The sequence below is a fragment of the Porites lutea genome, chromosome 1 (assembly GCF_958299795.1).
Source record: "Porites lutea chromosome 1, jaPorLute2.1, whole genome shotgun sequence".
In the NCBI taxonomy this organism is placed as follows: Eukaryota; Metazoa; Cnidaria; class Anthozoa; order Scleractinia; family Poritidae; genus Porites; species Porites lutea.
The window spans coordinates 60,178,783-60,202,397 of NC_133201.1; the positions used below are offsets into that span (position 1 = coordinate 60,178,783).

The window sequence follows — 23,615 nt, forward strand, 5'->3', positions numbered from 1 at the left end:
TGTAACTGTGCAAGAGAGGGCAGAATGTGCTGTTTGAATGGCGCACTAAAATTGATTTACAGTGCTAATACACAAATGTCTTTAAAGTATCAAGCATTTCTACACTCTTTGCTGGACTTTAATACAAGCAGACTAGTTTTGTCTGAATTTATGGAAAGGGGTTTCCTTGATACTAGGCCTTTGTCAATTTTTCTTGCCAGCTCTCAAATGTTATTCTTTATTTTTTTTCTATTAACCTCAAATTTCGCATGCTTGTATTTTCACTGACCCGCATTTAACTGCGTTCTAGGACTTTATGATGGAGCTGACGTCACACCAGTCTGACGTGGGGGCCGTTCTGGAGTTTGGTAACCAGCTGATTAGCGAGGGACTTGTCAGTGAAAAGGAAGAGAATGAGATTCGGGAGCAAATGATTTCACTCAATGATCGTTGGGAAGCGCTGAGAATGGCGGCTATGGACAGGCAAACAAAGTACGTAAGAAACTTGTCATTTCTACACGTACATCTGAAACTGTGATAACTCGCTAGAGATCACCATAGCAACTGAGCGGAACAAAACCTTGTGATGGTGTTGGCTCAATAGACTTTTTTAGCTTGTAGGTCATGTAATTTTTTTAAACAAACTTTCATTTAAAATTTGCGTTATTTTTTCACGTGTTTACACTGTATGTACGCACAGATCCTGAAAACACCAAATGAGGGTAAATTCCTCTGAAACATCCTTAATAGTTATCTAGATCTTTACTGTAGTGCATTAAGTTCCTTAACACGGATAACTCTGGTTAAGCCGGATCCCGAAAGAATCCGTTGAACCTAGAGAATGGCTGCAAAAATAATCCAGATGCCCCTTACTGAGGGAGGGGAGGGAGGGTACTGAGAAAGTTCTGTGTACAGAGGCCTTAGTTAGACGGCAAAACTGAAACACGCATATGTGTAATTTTGTATGTAATTAAAAAGTACAGAACACTGTAGCTTATGCTGTTTTTCCCTGAAAGAGAGTTTTACGAGGAATTTTTGTTCTTATTTTCAGGCTTCACTTGCAACTGATGGACCTTCAACAGAAACAGATTGATGAACTGGCTGATTGGCTGACTGTTGCTGAGAAAAGAATCAGTAGCGCACAAACAATCGGCTCTGACCTCGAAACCGTGCGACGTCAGGTCGAGGATCACAAGGTGATGATTAAAATAAAACCTACCACTACTTTCTGTTAGTTGAGAAATTTGGCCTAAATTTTCCACGGTAGCCTCTCCATATATACATCTTAAACCATCTTTCTTCTTTTGTGGTTTACCGTTTTTCTATTCATTTACCACTCGTGAAAAAAGTTAACTTTTTAAGGGATTTTTAAAAAAGGAAAACTTTCTTGCTACAGATGCAGCTAAAAACGTTTAGTTGATGAACGTAATTGCATTTTTGTTTTCGCCGTTAAACGCCAGAACGCCAGAACGTCAAGGATAAAAAACGGTGCATTATTAAGCTATAAGTATTGTGTGTAATTACGTAACGAACTTTTTTTTGCCTTGTTTTGTGCGACACAGTTCTTCCAGGAAGATCTGGAGAAGCAGCAGCAACAGGTTAACTCACTGACGCACATGGTTGTTGTTGTGGATGATAGTTCTAATGAGAGTGCTACCGCCGACCTAGAGGAACAGCTGGCGGTTCTTGGAGAGCGTTGGTCTAATGTATGCAAGTGGACAGAACAAAGGTGAACAAAGAAGTCCATTCCACCCCACCACCTGTACCACCCATTCTAAACTCGCCAATACCGATCAAAACTTCGTGGACTGCTCTGTGAGCTTAATCTAGTTTAAACCGTGTAGTAGTTTGTTTCACTTGTTAATTGTCATAAGTCCTGAACTCTACAAATTTGTTATTTGACAAACAAGCATACAAAAAGTTGGTTTTCGCGATCAATCAGTTAGTTAGCCTTAAAAGAATGCCATGCTAACTTGTAAATTGGTGCGGTTTCAGGTGGACCACGTTACAGGATGTATTGAAAAGCTGGCAAGAATACAGAGACGAAGAAAGAAGGCTGTCAAAATGGCTGTCTGAAAAGGAAGGACAGATTGAAGATAATAAGCATATTGATTTGGGTGACTTGGAAGTGGTCAAAAAAGCCCTTAAACTGCTCATAGTTAGTGTTCTAATTCCTTCACTACTGCCTTCGTTTTGATTTTATTTGTGGTTTGTTCTTGTTTGTTTGCGTTGCTTTGTTTTGTTTACTCTTTGGTATTCTCTGTAACCGAACCGAGAGAGAGACTTCCCGGCCGGCATTCTCTTGCTTGTGCCGCTTTTCTGTTCCCCGCTAACTCTTCGCTTTTTTGCGTTTTTTTTAAGAACATGGAGCAGGAGATGGAAGTTCAACAAGCTACGTTTGGGACCTTTAATCTTGCTGCCGAGAAAGTTGCTGAGAACCTGGAAGAGGAGTCTCCTGGTGTTGCAGAAATACAAGATAAGATGGAAGAATTCAATGACCGCTGGAATAAAATAACTACTGAGGTGTCCACCAGAATCGCCCTGGTAATAAGCACTTTCCATTTCTTAGTGTGGAGTCAGCTTTAGTGTAAATGCTGGTGGGGAATTCTTGTATCTAGTTATTTGATGTTGCCACTACTGTCGTTATCCAAAGAACCCTTCAAAGATTATCGGCTTAGTTGGGCACCACCAAAGTCCAGTTGATCCTCCTTTGTTATGTCGCCCGGCGTAGGACCAACGTACAAACACTTGATTGTGCGTGAATGATGATTGCTGCAAGTAGACGTGACGCACTGGGACAAAAAGGAGCTTTATTAAGGAGCTTGTTTATCGTTTTTCTTCGTTATTTTGACACCGTACTGAGGGCCTTAGTGAGGCCTCCATCAGTTGATAATTATATATATTTACTGAGCGGGTCTGCTAGTAACACCTTGGTTCCTATTGCGATGATTGATGCATTCCGAATTTCACTAATGATTAGTGGGTTTCGTTCCTCAGCAATGTTAGCATGTTATTGTAAGAAGCTGTTCCATTGTACATATCCTACACTTCTCTCTACTGGAGCGAGGAGACAGAGTATATCTGTTGCTGTTCGACTTACGCAGAGGGAAATGAACGACGGCTGACTTAGTGTGACGTCTTAAATATTTCAGCTTTCTTTGGAGGCAGCTTTTCTGCTGGGCCGAGCGATTAAAGTGCTGGACATGTAATCGGAAGTCTCCAACTTTAAACCTGTCTAGACCGCAAGCTCAAATGCCCGATTACGAAACCTTGATTCATTATCCCTAAAAAGCACAAAGAGGGGAGAAGATATTTATTTATTTATATATTTATTTAACGTAAGCTCAAATGTTCTTTATTTAGTTGGAAGGTATGGATCTGAAGCTTCAACATTTTCATAATGAAGTAGTTGATAAGACTCAGTGGATAACTGATACCGAGACTCTGCTCAAGTCCCCCGCGTTCAACTTGGATGATGAGAACATATCTAGCGAAAAGGTGGTACAGCAAAGCGAGCTTGTGGAGGTAACATTATTAAACTGTGTGACTGAAGTTTGTAACGAGTGAGACTTTTTTTTTTTCAAAGTTACTACGCATACGGAGGAAGAGGCAATGCTCGATAATGCACTCAGATCAATACAGTGTACTAGCTGGATAAGCTGCTATGTGCACCTTGGACGTTAAAAAACCTTTAACCTTAAACCTTTTAACACGTGCATCAATTTTACCGGTTCCAATAACGCCAGAAGGGGTTATTTGGGCAGTTAACAACCTCAACTTTCACTGCAGAATATTGGACGTTATGTATGCCTTCTTGTACTGAGCAATCTACTTTCTGATGCCCATTACATCCTTTTGTAGTCGCTTGATAATGCAAGGAGACAAAGGAAAACAAGCGTCACATCTGTACAAAAGAAAGGAGAGGAGCTGATTGAGCATTGCCGTAACCAAGGCAGTATACCAGTCACCCTTGAACAATCGCTTAGCAACTTTACAGAGCGCTGGAGTTCTGTAGGCTCTTTGATTGACGACCGCAGACAAAAAGCACAGCTGGCGCGTCGCAGACGTGACGTGCAGGACTTGATGACGACCTTAGAAGTTGTGTTAAAAGACGTGGAGAGAGTCGCCAGCAAATTTAATGCGGATGTTCCTGAGATTGAATATGAAATCAAATCCCAGTTGGAGTTGTGTAAGGTACGTCGACTATCACCAGACTTAAGGCAGTCCATTTGTCAAACTGAATCGATATTAAAGGAAGCACTTTGTGAACATAATTTGTTAACGCAACATGATTTGCTTCTTTTTTCCGAATCCCTCTTTTGTGCATGACCCTTAAAGAAAACATGAACAATTCTGTTGTCCAATCGCCCGCGGAAATTTTAAAAGTGAAGGACAGAAAGGGCATCCGGCTTTCAATTGTAAACATTTCTTCCACAGGTAAAACTTGAAGAAATGGCCACTAATGAAGTGTCCCTGATCAAAGTGCGAGAACTTTCGCGAAACCTGAGTAAAGATGACAGACACACCCCACACCTCCAGGGCGGAGTAAAAAGAATTGACGGTCGCTGGTCCAAAGCCCTCGCAACTCTTGAAGACAGGCAAAAACAGCTGACAGCTGCCTTGGAGTCTGGGCCACCAAAACAGTTTCTAAGTACTATGGATTCGGTACTACTGAAGATTAAAAACATGGAAACTCAACTCGCCTCTGAGTTTCTCATCGCTGATACCGCGTCACTGGAAGAACAGCTACAAAAATACAAGGTTAGTTATGCTGTAGAAAACAGCTCCACTGTTTTCTTATTGTCGTTTGTCTCTTGAATCTGCTACTAAGCTCAGGCGTTTTTTTCCTTTAATCAGCAACTTCAGGCGAGTATGGCAGAGCAGCAACGGAATATGGATTATCTTAACAGCACTGGCGATAAGTTTGTAAAATCTCTTCCGCGACAGAAAGCAGAGCAGCTTCGATCAAAACTGGCGGATTTGAATGACAAATGGCGGGACATAAATCTACACGCTGAAAAACGACAAAATCAAGTGAGTAGTCCAAGTAACAAATGTACTGCACTGAGTTAATAGAATCTTTTGTTGATATTTTAATTTAATTATACCGTAATGTAACCTGTATGTTAACTGATATCGACGATTATTTAAATGTTAGAAGAGCTGTCCACATTTCAAGTTTCTATTTTACTAGATCTAAGATATATCGGCTATTTTGTTTAATCCTTTTTTTGCATTTATCTGTTGTTGTTGTTTACTTTTGTTGTTTATATGTGGTTGTTGTTGTTTTTTTTAGGTCGGTAAAGCTGTTAATCAAACTCGACAGTTTACAGAGGAGATCAAAGGTTTGTTTAATTGGATGAAAGACGCCAACGATTTCCTCAAAGATCAAGAGCCGGCCGCCGGGGATCCAGAAACGTTGGAGGCTCAGCTGGATCAGAGCGAGGTCAGTTGGTTCACCCACCTGACCCCCCACAGTTCGTCAAATGCTAAAAGATATCATCAACTGCTAAGTTCACCTTACCATATCCATACGTTGTCCACCACTCAGGTAAGAGTAGGAAACCTGCGGCCTTTTTTAAGGCGTTCTCACTCATCCCCCTTGAAATGACAGTCAAGGCTTTTTATAGTCAAACGCTTGCTTTTTTTGGAAGTTACAACTTGCTTGGACGGTCAACTTTTAAAAACACTACAATGAGGGTTTTCTTTATAACGGATTTGGCCAGGTAGTTTAACTAACTTCGTGGATTGATGAGAAGTCAAAGAAATCGTATTGTTTTAGAAAAATAAACCAACGACCCAAAGTAGCGTGTGCAGTGAGAGCAATTTAAATACTTTTTTAAAGCCAGCAACTTCACAACCTGATCGTTTATTATTTACCAACCCGAACCACTTTTGTAGGTGTTGTTTCATGAAGGGATGATGAGACGCCATGAAAATGCTGTCTGTTTTCTCATCTTCATTACTAATATTATTCGTTCATTTTTTAATCGTCTCATTATAATCACACCATTAATTACTTATCCTTCTGAGTTTGCGTGGACTTATTTGTGAGATAAACATTCTTCGGAGACACGTTAATTTTCGCGCGATTCGATATAATCAGACCTGTACCTTAATCAAACTCTTAGCGACTAATGCATTACTCAAACTTTTAACATGTTTAAGCGATTAACCCATCACCTCATCAGTTGAACTTTACATCATCTCATTCTTGAGAAGCACGGACTGCAGTGAAAGATGTTCCTCTTTCAGGGTCGACTGTTGCTGTTCGTAATTTTAAAGGTTCCTTGTTTATTTTACTTTATAACACCATCATAAAACACATCAACGCGTCGGAATTCATCAGAAATCTGATTTATTCTGTTGTTTCTCAGCAATGGTAATAATTCAGTAGACTTTAGCCATGTCTTTATCACTTTGTTAAATTTATGTGTGGTGTCTAGGTTGGCTTGTATTGGAGGAAACAAGGTCTTTTAGGCCGATGAAGTATTGTTGCTATGTAGTTCGGAGTTATATTGCAAATGGCGCTGTTTTTTGTTTTAAGGCTCTGCAAGGTGACGTCACCAAGCTGCAGCGCAAACTGGAATCATTGAATGAGACTGGAGCGTACATGATCAGCAAAGCTACGCCTGCGTTTGCTGATAAACTTAAGCGTGAGCTAGACGAGCTTAACGGTCGCTGGGACGAGCTTGTCCGCGTCGCTTTGCGAGTCAAAGATAATTTGGTGGCTTCACTTGAGAAATATCAAAAGCTGAGTCATGACATAAAGGAGATGAGTCATTGGGTCATGAAGGTAGAGCGATCTATTGCTGATGATGAGGGGGACACGACTAGCGGTGAAATTACCCAGGAAAAGATGGATCATTATAAGGTACATAACTCAGTGTGTTCACCACCTCTTCTATCTGTTACCCAATGAAATATGATGCCATACAGCAAGGTGTTTATTTTGTATTTCCTGTAGGAGCTGCAGCAAGACATCTCAAAGCGTGCCCCTGTAGTGGTGCGAATCAACACGACTGCTAATCAGATGATTGAAAGAACAAAACAGGGGAGTCCTGCTGTTTTGCAGGAAACCATAAAAAAGCTGAACGGGGATTGGAACCGACTGAAGACCAAAGTAGCACAGCGGCAACACGAGTTCAAGCAGACTCAGTTAGAACTGGAGCAGTTGAGTGTTTTGATTGAAAGGGACTACAAGCTGATGAGTGAACTGGACCGAGTGATTGAAAAAAGCTATCACGTGCTAGAAGGAACCGAGGCTGAAATTGAGGATGCCCTGAGGGTATTTATTATTAATATGAGAAACAGTTATACTGTACTGATCATCTCATGTTCTTTTCTTATTTGAGTACAATGAGTCCAAGAATATCATGTGCAAAGGCCCAACGCGATGTTATTATTTAGCGTGTTTGCGTTTCGTTTACTCAAAAGCGTTAACCATTCGTTATCAAAATGAAGCAAGGGTTGAACTGAGTTGGATGGTTTAAGAGTTAACTTAACTCGCAAAGACTTCTGGGACTGTTACCAGGGACTTACCGGTGCGTCTCCATTAACGATCCCACACGTCTTTGCGAACCCGGTTGTGTTTCCCTCTTGTTTGTAAAGTGGCGAATGTGAATATGAAACAGTCACTTATTTATAGAGTGTCAGGTGATGTAAAGAGAATAGCTTACTTGCGTCACACGAGGTTGGATTCTAACAGGGTGTTTTTTAATGTTCAGAGCTTAAACCGCCAGGCTGCAACTATCAAAGAAAGTGGTTCAGGCTCGGTACCAGATCTTTCCAAGCAGCTCTTGAGTAAGCGTATTGCGGTGACTGTTGTTAGGAAGCAGATGGATTTGTATGAGGTGATTTTTCTCTTCTTTTTTTTGACTGTGGTTATAGCAATATTTGTATCTAAATTACCACTACGACGATCATATTTAATTTGTATTTCTGCAGTTCACATCATCATTCTGTGTTTCATTCCTTTAACGGGTTAACATTCCGGAATATCCCTAAATTTAAGGACAGGGCCAACTGGTCACGCGACACTCTTCAACCAATGAGGAGGCGCGCTTGTGTTTATAGACAAACAAATAAAAACATCGCCCTAGTGATCAACAATTTTCCAAACAGGAGTGGAAAAGGTACGTGTTTTGGACCTCGGGATTCAAAAATTGTCTATCAAAATTCTAGGTTGTCTGCCATCCCCACATTCAACATGATAAAAGTTAATCGGTATGACAATCGAGGAAAAATATCTAGAACTTCGTAAAAAATCTGTGAATCGAAAAAATAATAGATACTTGTTCACCTACCTTGAAAACCGACCAAAATCTCGCCTATACATCGCTTTGTTTAAAAGAAGAAATAAGCCACAAAATGTGCTGAATATTTCACGAGACACTTCCAATATGGCCTCCGATACGCTGTCCACTTAAAAAAATTGTGTATGCCTCATGAAAAGTCTTAAAAATATGCCTGAGAACCTCGAAACGATGACTGATCCTGTCCGACTCCGTCCGCTGTTTTGAAAATTTTCTATCACTGGGGTAATGTTCTGATTTTTTTGTTGATAAACACAAGCGCGCCTTCTCATTGGTTGAAACGTGTCGCGTGACCAGTTGGCCCTTTCCTTAAATTTAGGGATATTCCGGACTGGTTAAGATGAACTCATCAAACTGGCCTTCTCCCAATGTATAGGTCTTCATAGCTCAGTTGGTTAGAGCACTGCAGCACTGACGCAGTGGGGTTAAGTTGCAACTGCTTTAATTGCAATTACCACTGGGACGATTTAAATTTGTATTTCCGCAGTTCACGTCATCATTCTATATACATCATCATTCTTTCATTCAATATTTTATCTGGTAAGCTGGGTTGTATTCGTATGATAGATTCAGACCTCTATAATCAAAAATGCGTCTTTGATTTTTCGAAAGTAGTAGTCGTTATACGGTAACACCCACCTCCATAAATGTGAAGGTAAAAGCAGCATGCGTCATCGATTTCTTATCAGTAGTTTGCATTTCTCCATTATAACTGTTCCGTACCACTGAAAAAGGCGGGACTTGGACAGAACAGTGTCTGGTGTTAGTTTAGTAATCAATCTCGACCATGAATGTGCACTCAAGTGGTGTCAACGTTTGCTTTTCTCAGATCCCCACAATAAGTGAACGGGCTGTTGCTTTTCTTTAGATGGATTTTTCATAACCTTGTTTGGATGTTGTGCCCCCGGGTCCTTTTGACGCTCACAAAACAACGTTTTACACATATATCGGACTGAATTTGCTAAAACGTGGCTAAAGAAATTTCAAGTGCATTTTAACAGTTTGACATCTAAGTCGAATGGAAAACATTGAAAAGTTACGAGTTAAGGTTCAACAATCACAACTTTATTGCTGGCAACAGCGGTAAATTTCTCTCCCAGAAGGAACAGGATTTTGCAATAAAGTAAACAACACTGGAAACCTCGGAAATATAACTTTTAGTCAGTCAAACCATGAGGGCCATAGTTAAGTCTCAGCCGAAAACACATACATACATACATACATATCCTTTATTTAAACACGATATGGTTTAAAGCTCAAAGCTTGTGGGGTCGTGTAAAAACGACTACAGACGGATAAAACTGTGTAAAATTAAGAATAACATCACTTACAAAATACAACTACAATTAAAACTCAAAAAATATACAGTAAGATTCCAACCAAAAAGTAAAGAAAGAAATAAATTAAAATAAATTAAAAAAATAAAATAAAATCCACAATCTCTGAGCACAGAATGGGCTTTCTAAGACAAAATCACCTATACTAAACACTCACGAAGCGTTTTTATGCTTGGCAGAAAGTTTTCTGGTAACACGAGCTCAACTACATACCTGAGATCAGCTGAGTTTTGTCTGTCAACACCTTCGGTAAATCACACAATAAACGACTTACCGGACAATCACAACACTTCCCAAAACCACTCATGACATTTCTACACTTAATAACACGGATGAATCATTGTCAAGTTATTCCCAAAACTCTCGCTTTCTCCACATGAATCGTCACATGAAACTTGTCTCGACTCACACAGTCGATTTATTCAAGATCCCGGATGTAAATCAGCGGTTGAAAAGGAGGCATACAGCCCCCGCCTTCAAAACAATTTTTTACTAAGTCTTTGGCCTGCTCTGAAATCAGCATGAATTTCCATCTCGCCGAATAGATTTCAACCTTAGAAGCTATTTTGTGAGGCCAAAGACTTGTTACTGCCAATAACAAAGCTCGCACCATCCTATCTTTCCGTCTCAAGCCCGGGATCAGTCTTTCACCCGTTTAGCCCGAAATGAGACGAAATACGAGAAGATATTGGTCGCAGTAGATTTGTCAGCCTTGAGAATTGCTCCTTCATAAGGCTTAATGATGCCTTCCTGAAAACGTTGCTCAAGGCTGCCAAAAAACACTCTAAGACAACCCACTTTGAGAGCCGAGTTCAGCCTAATACGCGCGCTGATTTCAAACTGACATACAGAGAGAATTATGGGAAGTTATGAAAAACGTTTTTTTTAAAGGGGGTGGGGGGGGGGCGAGGGGAGGTGGTAGGTTAATAGCCAGTGAAAAACTCATCAAGGTCTATCTACTGCAGCCTATTCAGTAAATATTCGCCAGAAATTAAATAAATAAAGTACTTATAAAAAAAAAAAAACATGCTCCACTACAAGACTCAGTCAGAAGGTATATGAGACAGGGTCCGAAATTAACTTTTTAATAGGGGCGCCAACTGGCGATCAAGTATAAATTTTTGGTCGCCAGAGGGCAAATTGTGGTCGCCAAAAATTCCCCCTCCCTTCTTTTCAAATAAAAGTTAAACACGAATAAAAAATGCATGGTATGGGCGTTTTTATGCTCAAAAATTGCACTACTTTCGCTCTGGATACCAGAAAGCAACCGTACGTGTACGAGTGAAGTCTTATTTTTTCCACAAATTACTTCTTGGAGATATAAAGCTATCTAACCTAGAACACAGGAACAGAAAGCTGTCTGCCCATGACTGCACTGATCATATCAAAACTCTATTTTCTTCCGATAACTACCAGGAAACACGAAACACGAAACATAAACACGAGTCAAGCTTGAGTCAAGCTTAGAGTCAAGCCGCCTTGTTGCTCGTACCAGGCCACAACTGTGCCACATTACTCGTACCAGTCCACAAAGTACATAACGTACTTACCGTATTTCAGCTGAAAACAACATGGCGCCTTGGAAACGTTCAACTCGTATTGATCATAGCTGTTGTGGAGGTATTATTACAACAAGATTCGTTTCACTTTTAATTAAAAAATATCAGCAGGACAAAAAGTAAGACACCTGTTGGCAAATAGCTTCGACTTGTTTCAATTCTTAATCAGTTTCTCCGAACGTTAAAGTCCACAATAACAACCAGCTTTACAAGTCGCTAGCTGGCGACCAGCTATGAAATTCTGGTCGCCAGGACTAAATTTTTAGTCGCATTGGCGACCAGGAAGGCGCAATTTCGGACCCTGTGAGAGAGATTTCTATAGCCATGTTTTTGCAAATCCGGTCATATAGATGTGTAGTATTGAGTAAAATCCAACTAGTGGTCTATTATCAATGCTGCGTTCTGATTGGTTGAGCTACTACTTAGCTATATGTTATAGCCCACTCGTAGCGAAAAGCGCGGGCTTTTTGGCGGCAAAGTCTAGCTTTAACTAACTAAAATTTTTTTATTGTTGGTTTTGACCAACTAGTTGGATTTTACTAAAACAATTATTCCTCTCGCCCTCATGGCCTCTGAGTTAATAGCCCATTCGGCCTTCGGCCTCACGGGCTATTGACTCAGAGCCCATTCGGGTCTCGAGGAATAATTGTTAAATATATAAACGAGTTGATTTTGCTGAACTGAATATATATGATCATATTTGCAGGATCGTTTGTTAAACATCCGTGGCAAGAGTGATAAGACTCGTCAGGTTCTTGAAGGGGAATTGCAGAAGCGACAACAGTTAAGAAAAGATCTGGAAACGATTCGAATGTGGGTTGTGAAGATTGAAGTTCTTATCAACTCTAAACTAACCAAACACGAAGACATAGATGAGCGAGAAATCAAGGTAAACAAATCGTCGCTTTCCGTTTCTTGTACTTTAGTCTGATGTTAATTATGTGAAAGTGACGAGTACTCAAATAAAGGTCAAAGGTTGATTGGTTAAACCGACAAAATTTTCTGTTTTTAAGTTCAAGAACACAATGATACATTAACGAGGAAATATGAACTAGTAGGCGGGATTGAGACGGATGAGTAGACAAGCAAACTGAACTGAAAATTATTTCATTTCTGTTTTCAATGCTGCTTTGTTTCGAGGGTTCAAGTTTTACCTGGTGCAGGGGTCGGCTTTGTACAACAAGTAACTATTAAATAACTTAGTCCTGGTGAGGAGGGAGCAATGATCCACACTAAGAAATCAAGTCAAATCAAGTCACGTGTTTATTATGTAAAGGATACATAAAAGAAAACCGCGGTCAGAGGTTATCCTATCGAGGACGCTCCCACCAAGTTTTTGCAGTTGAGAGTCATTTTAAAAATCGGCTTTCAATTGCAAACAGCCGTACGATTCAGTATTCTCTTTCTTGAAGTATTAGGAATATCCTGGCATATTGTGTTTGTACTTTGTCAAAAAGAAACACCTACGTAACATCTTGTAAATGACTAACGTAAACCAAACAAGCGCATTTTGGTAAAAAAATTCGAATTTTCTTTTTTCGACTTATGGTCTTTCTTGTCTTGTTATACCAGGCTCTAGAAGAAGAGTTTTCTATGAATCAGTCACTCATGAACTCAGTGGAATCCACTTGCCAGGAACTCAGTGAGACTCCAAAAGGATCTGCTGTTTACCCCAAGCTGCTCAAAGAACTGCAGCAGCTTCAAACTAAATGGAAGACAATTCACACCAAGTTCTCAGAACTTAAAGATCAACCTGGCAAAAAACTTGAGGCTGAGTTCGACACGCTGCACGGACAGACGTTGACGGACTTGGACAAAATTCAGCGTGGTCTGAAAAAGCTGAAGCTAGAGTCCTCAGAACCGAAGAATGTTAAAAGTCTTTTGGATAAATGTGTGGTATGTGTATACATAGGTTTATGAAGCTGCTTAGTAATGTTTTTCTAAAGCTTCAACTTAGGGCTTCGGGTGGCAATATTTTTTCCCGTCGATATCATCAGTATATGAAGAGGATACAAAGAGGCCAATAAAAGGATGACTTTGTTTTACCTTTGTTTATCTTACCTTATCTTAGCTACTGTAACCCAACGTTTCTCGTGCCGTGGAAAACTCGGTACTAGCGTAGGTACTTTATTTTTGTTATTATACTTCATCTGTGAAACAATTCGTCTGTAAGTTGCGGAACGTAAACTATAAAGCTATTCTTCCTACTCCGACTTACTCTTCCGTGAAGTCGTGCTGTGCTTTCTCTGCTAGCGCAGGTGTTTTGTGTGATCTTGGTGTTTCTACTTGTGCTTATATGAAGTAATTCCTAGCAGGAAACAAAACAGAAAAATATCCAGCTGGGTCCGCTTTGTTTGCTGACAAATGTTTAATTGTCTATTACATTAAAAACTTTAGAATATTCCGTTTTATGTACTAAAATGTAGCTGCTATTATATGTAACCTTGGCTCGATAAAGTGCGGTAGAAGACGCTACTATGATCATCTTTTTGTTATTTTTTGATGAAAATTTAAACGTGTTGATAAGGAAAGTGTTGTGCGGTGAGAAGTGTAACCACCAAGCTTTTCTTTTAAAACAACGGTGCAAGAACTCTTCGTTCTCTTTTATCATGGCTGGTACAACAAAAAACTCAATTCATAGTTTTTAACAGATTGAGCAAAGACTTTGAACAATATGTTGTAAAATCTAGCTTTCATTTATAGTTACAGCGGTCCCAAACTCACGGCAAATGTGAATCCCTTAAATAGAAATTAATATTTAAAAAAGTTATTTACGTATACCTTATCGGAGACTGCTGCGATTTTTCAATTTTTGTTATTTTGTAAACCTTGACTCATTGCCCAAATGAAGAAGTTTAATGAGGGTTTTTTGTTATTATTTTGTTTGTGTGCGTGTGTTGTTTTAATTATTGGAAGGCAATGGTTTTTCTTCGCGATTTTTTTTGCGTGTCCATCATTTTCTCTTTTTTCGCGGCTTGTCTGGAATTTATAGAACATTTTATCGCAAACCACAATAAGATCGCAGAACGCGCATTGGAAAGTTTTATCGTCTTTATGTATTTGATCCCTCCTTTTTTAAGCAAGCTTATAATTGGTAAACTTTTTGTTTTGAAAACAAAAAGTGGTAATCCAACAATCGTTTGCATGCGACCACTGCGGTCATTATAGAGATTTCTGATGCTTCTTTATAGCAGGCGTAGTTTTGCTGGATGTTTCAATAATGTTTTCATCCTTTCGCCAGAAATTGCTCTCAGTGGCCGAGGTAAATCCATTGAAGATTCTTTCGTTTTTGGTTTGCAGTGTTTTTTTTTCTTTGCAGCATTTTGCGATTCGCATAAGGCTTCAGGGCATTTCAGAGAATGTTGCTGCTAAACTCGCTATTGACAAGTGAAGAAGCGTGCTATAGTAATCACTTAGTCTCAGTCTATTTCATTTAGGGTGAACTCAAGTCGCATTCGTCCGTTGGAATTTTTCTTCCTTTTTCTTTTTAAAACTTAAAAGATATTAAATTCCAGCAGGCAGATGCTGCAAATTGAACGTTCCCTTTGAATGCTCTTTATAATCTTTACTATTCATGCATGCTTTGAAGTGACCGTGATCTATTGCAAAGATTGGTTCCTAAGTGGTGTTCAATTTTTAAAACGAAAGTTTGGTCGGTAAGCATTTGTGTGGGATAATTTCATTGATTACCTCTGCTAGGGAAACGTTGACACGGCTATTAACACGAAAGCGCTATTTGTAAGGTTCCGCGTCTTTTTTCGCATGCTCAATCGGTTTATTGTTTTTGCATTTTACAGAAATCACAATCGCCAGTATCGAATTTCCATGAAACTAAATACCTTTCAATTTCCTTTTTTCTGAGATTGATATATCGCTGCGCAGAGTTTTTGCTGCATTTGGTGACTTTTTTCTTCTTTTCTATTTCGTGAGGCTCAAAATCAAACATTTTACTTTTGCAGTATATATGTCGTCTTGAAGCAATGTGTCACCAATATTTTTTTTTTCTTGCAGTCTTATAAAGGTGAACTGGCCACCATTAAACAAGACTTGGACCAAGTCCGGAAACTTGGCTTCCAGATCATGGAGAGAGAGCCTGAGGAAAAGAAGACTGGGGTCGAACGACGAGTAGAGGAAGTGATCCATGAACACAGGGAACTGGAAAAGAAAGTTCGAACCAAGGAGGAGGTGAGTTAGTGTGCGGATTAACTAAACATGGTTTTTTCTTTAATTAACAATTAATTAATTAATTAATTAATTAACAAATTGAAAGATAGGCGGTTGTTTTGCCAACCTGCGGAAATAACTCTGGAAAATTCTTAGTGGTCATCAATTAATCACTCTTAATATACCATGGTGTGTGTGTTAACGAGGAAAGCTTATTAAAGTTCATAAAGCTCTTTGGAGTCAGTCGCAAACCATACGAGGATCATCTCAGTACTGACTAAAATCTCAATCAAGAGTGCTGCTCTGTATTTTACTGATTTTTCGAGGAAGAATTGCTAGAGAAAATAGCTAATTGTTGTTTTTACCTTTATTTCCTGCGCGTTTTATTTGATTTTCCTTCATTTCCGTCAAATTTAATCTGCCTCTGAGTGCTGCAACCTTTTGTAATCTTCTCTAAGGTGCTGTTTTTGTAGCCTCACATTTCATAAGCTCATAGCGATCACGTAGGTTTCAAATTCTGGATGTCGGCTTTTTTTCTGATAAAATAAAATACCGGTCTGAAACATTCGGACTCGAAATAGAAGTAAAAATATTTCAAAAAATAAATAAACAAACAAACAACAAAAATTTGTCCTCATAAAAAGGTGAGACGAATTATTTTTCTACAATACTATGTTATTAGAATCTGAATTGTACTGCGTAAGGAGCATGGTGTGTTGAATTTTACTGATGTGCAGGGTGGTAGCTGGGAGAGTTCGAATTAATATGTCGACCGTTTTTCAAGCTTTGTTTGATCTTTCAGTATATATTTAGCCTGCGAGCAAGCTCTCCTGTTTGGGTGAGTGAAACAGGTCTCGCGAGAACGCGCGAGCGAGCGGCGAAGCCGCGAGGGGCAGAGGAAAGGAGAGCTTGCAACCATCCCTTACAAATTTTCATTTGTACTTCGCCCAAACGAAGGGAAATACCATTGGCTGAAAAATGACGTTCCGGAAATCAAAGTTGATTGTTAACAGGCCAAGCTGGCACCCGCTTCGTCTGTGTGTAAAATTTGGTTCTCATGGGGATCAGATTGGTACCGCGAACTTGTTTCAGCCCTCAATGCAGACGGGCTCGTTTGATGTAATTCTCGCAAAGAGGATAAGCCGGACCGAGTTTGTAGTTCTTGTGGAAGGACAATGAAAACCTTTCATCAGTTGTATTCATTTGTGTCAAGCGCCTTGTTTAGTTCTGAAAACCGGGAGAGTGAAAGTGAAGAGTGATTAAAGCGCTGTCTTCCAACATCGGTTTCTTCGCCCGATTGAATTCTGCTGGGTACAAAAATTCAGAAACATGTACTTGACAGTGTAGCTGTGGAGCTTGACCGTAAAGAAGGAAAAGAGAAAGAGGTGGAAGCAACTGAAGTAAACCTTAAGAGAAGCAAGTCCAGACGGACAAATATATGATGTTTTTGTTGGTGATTGCGATGGGGAGTAGTCTTCTACACTGCAGTATGGACGACTTTTCAAAAGTAAACGAAACGAGAATCAAAGAAGTGAGTTCTTATCCGAGCGGACACGTTGAAGTTCGATGTCCCCGTGAAAAAAAAGAACATATCAGTGATTAAAAACATTGCCTTGATGCTGTTGCGAAAGCGATTTATAAATAAATAATTCTACGGGCCCTCGGCTGTCTAAATTTACTTGACAGGTGGTTGTCAGTTTTCTAATCTGCGGCACGTTTGCGGTGACAGTTTTCACGCTTTACGGAGTCCCGGGGTTTCCGGGGTGGAAATGAAAATTTATAAGAGATCGTTGCAAGCTCTCCTTTCCTCGGCCCCTCTCTCGCGCGTTCTCGCGAGGCTCGTATCGCTTGCCCAAATAGGAGAGCTTGCTCGCAGGCTAGTATATATTAAAAGGAAAGGAAATTTATAACAAGTTATTTGCTTTGCGTGAGTCTTTTTTTAAATTAAAGTCATATTTGTTGTGTTGTGATCGGAGGTAGGGTTGGTTGCTCCTGCTGCGGATAATCTACAGGAAATGTGGAACACAATTTGAGAAATAAAACTATTGTTCTAATGAGGCCTTAAACTGCTGTTTTTTGCTTTTGCTAATCAACGGTATCATCAGGGATGATTTGAGAAATCATTTGAGAAATTTTGATTTTCTAATATGTTCGAGAGTTTGAATTAGATAAGCTCTTATTGTGTCTGAAGAAGGAATACAAATAGATTTGCTTGCTAGATTGCTTGCTGAAGTTTGGTGTTTGGATTGAGAAACAAGATAAAGCGCCCAAAATCACGATCTTGCTTAAACAGACTTAGTAGTGGGCTTGCCGAAATCTCCAAGTTGGAGCTTTTCGTACCAAAATATTAACAGTATTTTTGCAATTGTGATAGCGTCTGACGTTTAGCTGTGGCTCAGACGTAACTCTGAGGTTTTCGTTCTAGTTTTTTTTTTTGTCCAGTTTACATCGCAATTTTGATGTTTTGCTCCTTTCAGTCATTTTATTATTATTATTATTATTTTTAATTCATTTCGTCTCTTGAATTGTCACTGTCTTGCTGATTCATGGGGGAGGCGAGACGGGATTGTTACAGGGAGGAGGGGGTTAGGGGAATGGTAATGGGGGGAGGGCTAGGAGCATTGTTCAGAGTATTAAATCATCGACCAGTTTTGCAGTCGACCTGAAACACGGAAGATGATTACACCGAAATGATTTTAAAAGATACAGGTATTGGAACTTTTTTTTACGAGAAGGTCGATGTAAAATTATATTAGGTTTTTTAAAATAAATTAATAACTTTTGGCTCGGTTTCTGCTGGCTTTTTTTTTTCGCACCGCATAAACCGTAATTATTTTAAAAACAATACTGAATTGAATTCTCCCATTGGATTTTCTTCTTTAGCCCATAGATGATGTGGAGATAAGTATAACCATCTGTTTTGATTCACTTGGAATTAGTTTTTTCGCAGCATTGTTTCACTGTTTTGTTAACGGCAAAGTTATCGCTTCGATGTTTCAGAAGATATCACAGGAAGTTAAAGGAAGCCATGGTCAGGTTTAAAATCTTCGTGACTAGGTCGTCTGACTGAAAATTTAACCAAAAAACTCTCATCAAGATTGAGTTCACGGTAAATCTTTAAATTTTAATACATCTTTGTGTGTTTTGGATCGCGAACTTGTAGAATCTTGTTTTGTTGTGTTAAGCAGATGTAATTTTCAGAACTGTTTTAAAATCACTGGCTAAAAGCCCAGTGTTTTTGTGCGGTGCATGTTGTTGTTCATATATCAAGCCAACTATTCAGAATCACTGCTTAGAAAATGAAATCTCCGAACATACTTTAGTTCGTGTTAAAATGCTAAGTTGAATTCACGTGCGGTCTTTCCTATTCAGTTATGTATACTTTCTCTTGTATGCTCTTTCCATACAGCTTTCTCTAAGGCTATTAGATACAACACGTTTGTTACTGCGAATTGTTTTTCCAAGTTTCTTAATTATCACTTCCTGTAAATTATAACGTTACCGATTGAGCTAGTTGCAGTGAAGTCTCAGTAATTTGTATGTATTTATTTGGTTCTTATTGTCTTTAGTGGATTACAACTGAACTGTATTCAGAAGTAAATAGTGTCGTAACACCCGAGAAACGTGCATCAACATATTCTGCTGTGGTGTTTTGCGTACGGTGAACTCGGTGTAAGACATTGGCTGTACGTTCTAATCTGGGGCATCGTTATCTCTCAGTCGAGTGTTTTGTCTCGTTTTTAGTAGTGAAACGCGAGTGTAACGCCTTGAAAAGGCTGTGTGTTTGGGACTCTGATGTAGTTTTAAGGCAAGCCTACAATTGTAGCCCCCGTGATAACCTTTTTTGTTTTCATATGTAGGGTAAATGTTAATTGGTTACTAAAAATCAGAAAACCACATCATCAGGCGTCACTGAAAACGGAAACTGTTTAGAATTTTCTAGTTGTTTTTTATTTTATTTTCTTTTTGTTGTAGCCCGGCGGCTCTAAGCATTCAGACTTTCTGGGGTTAATATATAGCTTAACCTATAATCAAAATGTCTTCGCGGACTGGAGTTGATAAATCATAACAACTTGGAAATTACGTTTAGTTTAATTTCTTGCCCAAATCATTATGAGGCGAGAATACATGAATAGTGACTTAATATTTGGTGTTAGGCTTTCCGTGAAGCTTTACCATTGGCTGAGCGACTTGAAAGTGATATGAGCAGTCTGGAGAGATGGCTTGATGATAAAACAAGTGAAGTGAGGACAAGAGAAGAAGCTGGCTTCCCTGAGGATGTGGATGCAGAGATTAAGTGGAACAAGGTTAGTTATTATACAGAGTGTTTAAAAACGCGGGACTGGTTTGGATTTTTTTTCTAAATGCTGTATTGGTTAGGCGCGTATTTTTTTGCTATTTTTTTTTTCTAGACAATTGAAAGTTATCTGTTTCCTTTTGTCTTATAGTGCACGTCTTTTTTTGTTAGTAATTTATACTCTGATACAAAGTTGTTATAAAATACTTCTTCTTTCTTTATCTTTTCTGCTTTTTAAAATTTTTTTAACCCCCCTTTAAGCACACTTGGAGGAGACACCTGTGAATTCAAAATACTGGCTTTCCCGCCCTGATGACACCCTAAGTGATACTCAAAATCCGGGTGTCTCTGTGGGGTGTTTAAGCGTAGTGAAGAAATACGGGATCCTCTCCCGGCTGTTAGCTTTTTTTTCTATTCACAAACTATGAGGGAGTGCTCTGCTATGCCCGATTCAGTCAGCATGAACATAAACAGGACAAACGACATCCGGTAACATTACTCTACCTGTTTGGTTCGCTACAACGCGTCTTACTTATGTGCGTGAAAAACGTGACAGTCTGGTGTATGATGCTCAACGAAATTATTTGCGCCGTGCGGTTTTACAAAGGAGTTATCGCACTGATATTATTCTGCCCGTTTGCGCCGCATTTTTCACTGAATAAAGTCTTGGTTAACTCAATATAGCAATGTTTACAAAACGAACTTGCCATTCATTCACTTCGCAACTCTAAGCGTCACGAAAGTCGAAATTTTGAGAGATCTTTAATGAGCGCTGTGAAAAATGTCGGGAAAAAGTTCTAAAAGAAAGATGGCTCATGGATTTATTTTGACCCATTCTAGTCGAACTGGACATGTTGGGTATTACAAGGTAGTATGATATAATTACTGAACTTAAACTGATTTACCTGTTACGATATGTTTTGATTTACACTACACTCGTTAGTCAGCCACTAGGCAGGGATTTTAGGCTGAAAAATTGTGTGATAAATTCACTGGTAATGATTTGCATGGTTTATTCTTCCTGACAAAAAACTCTTTAATGGAGATGTTTTGAAAATTTCTTTCGCATCATTTCGTAGTCGGGCAGCGTATTATAAGCTTCTCCTCTCAGCGGTAAGCTCTGAACATTCCTCCTGAATAAGTCTCGCCGGAAAACCGCATAATATTCCAGCGGCTATACGCTTTAAGAAGCCACTCGTTTTGATACCGTGATCTTTAACTTGGGAGAGAATTAAATTTAAGCACAGTTAATGTGAATCCTTAAGTTGTATAACATTGAAAATCCCACGGTCTTTTCGAAGACTGAACGCGATGTTTCTAGTGCAATTTGTTCAAAAGTATCTTGAAACCTTTTCCTGAAAGGGTCTTGTACAAGAGGTGACAGGCAAAATGTCAGATGTACAGCAACTGACCCAAGTAGGCCGCGAGTTGGTAGACCTGTCGGAAACAGGGCAACTGGATAACCTAGAGGACAGGTTAACTCGTATCAACAACGCTTGGGAAGATCTGAGTTCCGCGGCTGAGCAGAGAATGTTGACCTTGCCGAAATATAAAGCAAAGCTGGCTGATTTCGAGAAATCTGTGGATCAGATGAACCAATGGCTAGAGGACATGGAGCGAGAAACCAACAAAGTTCATCCTAAGGAAGAAGAGACTGACTTAGTCAAGAATAAGATTGATGTAAGTTTTATTTTATGAAACGTCCTTTGAAATATATTCAGTACACAATATAGGCTATTAAACAAAGACAACACTTCAAGCAATACAATGCCTTTGCGTAATCCACTGTACTTCTTTCAAACAGATGAAACCGACAAAGTGAACTCAACTTACGGCATCTGTCATATTTTTTCTGTTAGCAAATCATTTGAATAATCTGAAATCGATGTAAATATGTTGTAAATGTATTAGCTCTTGTATTATTTTCGATTGGTGAACAATATTTTGATAAACTATTTTCGTACTATTTTGACACCTCCAAATCACATGATTCAGTGCAGTCTTGTACTTTTTAAACTTGCAAGAAAAATGTGAGCATGGTGTAGAAAAAAAAACTGTACTGTTTGCCGGTTATCTTACCCATGCAGGAAGTGAATTTTGTGACAGCTTCCAAACGATTGTCCACGACAGGGAAGCTTCAGGCAGAGTCGTCACCAGTTCGCCCTCTGATAATGTTTTATTTACTTCTCTTTTTATTGATCATATTACCACTAAGAATAGTTACAAATTTTCTAGTGGTGGGGCAGGCTGAAAATAAAACCACGGGGCTTATGTTAATTACGTTCATTTACAAAAGATTGAAACCAATCAATCAATCAAAAGTTGAATAAATAAAAGACATGGAATAATGGAAAATCAGAAAGGGTATTAAGCCAGCTAAGAGGTATAATTAACTTAAGACTATGTTAATTAGCAATATTAAGTAAAAGGGGAAATTAATAGAGACAGTTATTAATCAACAATATTCAAGTAATTTACGACAGATTTGTTTGTTAATGAAGGTTAATTCTTTTTAAAGACATTTTAAAAGATTCGTTTTTTTATTCAGTAGGAAGGGTATTCCAAAACTTAAGGCCATGATAAGCAATGGTAAATTTCCTATAATTGGTTTTAGAGAACTGAGATCTTTAGTTCATTGTATTTCACGTATTATAAACTAAACAAGAATCTGTCATGAAAGCTTATTGGAAGTAACTTGTTCTTGCATGAAACAGGAACAGGCCAATCAATAACGTAATATAGATATTAGTTACAATGTACATTAAGAAAGTTATGGGCCTAGAAGAATGAATCACTGGGGGCATGGTTGTGCTTTTTGGGGGGAGAAAAGGAGGTAAGATTGAATGAAAAGAAAATGGGTTTCTAAATCTAAATGCCTTTAATCAGACATCCATTGCATTGTTACGTTGATCTTGGCTGAGAAGTTTTGTTGGTTTATAACCAGGAAATCCAAGAGAGCATCAAGAACCGTGAACCTCAATTGAACCTGATTAGAAAACAGAGCGGTGAGTTTGTTTCCCGCGGGAGGCAAATCATGGAGCCGTACAAGCGACTACTGGACAGACGCTGGGATGATCTGTCGTCACGGATAAAAGAGTTAGAGGAAGAGCTAGAAGACACTAAAAAGAAGGCACAAGAGGCGAGAGCTAAAGGAGGAAGAGTGGAAACAGAAATTATTATTACGGTCAGTTTGTGGACAGTACCACTTTAAGACAAAGGTCACAAGCAAAAAAACTGTTCTTCTCGCATTGTACTTCATTCATTGTTGTCTATACTTCGTGCGACTCAGGAACGATTAATTTCTTGAATTAATATTTGATCACTTCTGATTTCAGGAACGCAAAACCGTGTCTTCTAAGCCTGTAGGTTTGATTGATGAGTTCTTGCAGGGACAACAAAGAATGGAAACCGACGCTGGACAGCCAATTGTCGAGACGATTACTACACACAGGACCTACACAACCAACAATGCTCCGCCGAGTACAGGTGCTGAACTTAATTGTTAATACAGAAAAAATATTTAATCTGGGAAACGGTTTCTCTATACAAGAATGCACTCAAGTAGGTGATTGTGTTATGAAATTTTTTTCCATTTTATTTTTAATTTTAATTTTCCATGTTTGCCAAAATTGATGGAAAAAAGAAAAAAAAACGTTTTTTTTCGGTGGAGCTCTATTTGTACTAACGCGTAGCGTAGTGCTTTGGATCTCAATCCTAAACTGATTCGTGTGATTCCTTTCTCAGGGAGCTTCACTGACGATGATTTTCAAAGGCGGCTGGATCAGATTTTATCGGACGTAAAAGGCCTTGAAGATCTTCTCAACGATATCCAGTCACCAAAAAAATCAACAGAGAAGGAAGTAAATGAAAAGATTAAGGTTCGTCCACAGTCGTATTCTAGACACTCCTCTGTGTAAGTAAGAAACACTTAGCTAAGAAAAATTTAACAGCCTATGGACAGAAA

The 23,615-nt window shown here is 39.0% G+C and overlaps 1 protein-coding gene across 7 annotated transcripts in view; it reads left to right on the forward strand.

Annotated features, from left to right (window-relative positions):
- The window catches only part of LOC140923942 (dystrophin-like), a 72,949-nt gene that overhangs the window by 16,820 nt on the left and 32,514 nt on the right, over positions 1–23,615 (forward strand). For 4 of the 7 annotated variants that reach the window (XM_073373974.1, XM_073373959.1, XM_073373966.1 and 1 more), the window contains exons 12-32: positions 290–471; positions 1,031–1,175; positions 1,542–1,708; positions 1,975–2,137; positions 2,341–2,523; positions 3,343–3,504; positions 3,841–4,173; positions 4,417–4,740; positions 4,837–5,013; positions 5,276–5,530; positions 6,527–6,853; positions 6,947–7,267; positions 7,707–7,832; positions 11,897–12,079; positions 12,763–13,086; positions 15,202–15,375; positions 19,512–19,661; positions 21,014–21,331; positions 22,596–22,835; positions 22,987–23,137; positions 23,396–23,529. In XM_073373974.1, coding sequence (XP_073230075.1) covers positions 290–471; positions 1,031–1,175; positions 1,542–1,708; positions 1,975–2,137; positions 2,341–2,523; positions 3,343–3,504; positions 3,841–4,173; positions 4,417–4,740; positions 4,837–5,013; positions 5,276–5,530; positions 6,527–6,853; positions 6,947–7,267; positions 7,707–7,832; positions 11,897–12,079; positions 12,763–13,086; positions 15,202–15,375; positions 19,512–19,661; positions 21,014–21,331; positions 22,596–22,835; positions 22,987–23,137; positions 23,396–23,529 — 4,539 coding nt within the window. Of the gene's footprint in view, positions 1–289; positions 472–1,030; positions 1,176–1,541; positions 1,709–1,974; positions 2,138–2,340; positions 2,524–3,342; positions 3,505–3,840; positions 4,174–4,416; positions 4,741–4,836; positions 5,014–5,275; positions 5,531–6,526; positions 6,854–6,946; positions 7,268–7,706; positions 7,833–11,896; positions 12,080–12,762; positions 13,087–15,201; positions 15,376–19,511; positions 19,662–21,013; positions 21,332–22,595; positions 22,836–22,986; positions 23,138–23,395; positions 23,530–23,615 lie in introns of those variants that run through there. The other 3 variants (XM_073373980.1, XM_073373985.1, XM_073373991.1) reach the window with 3 other exon arrangements.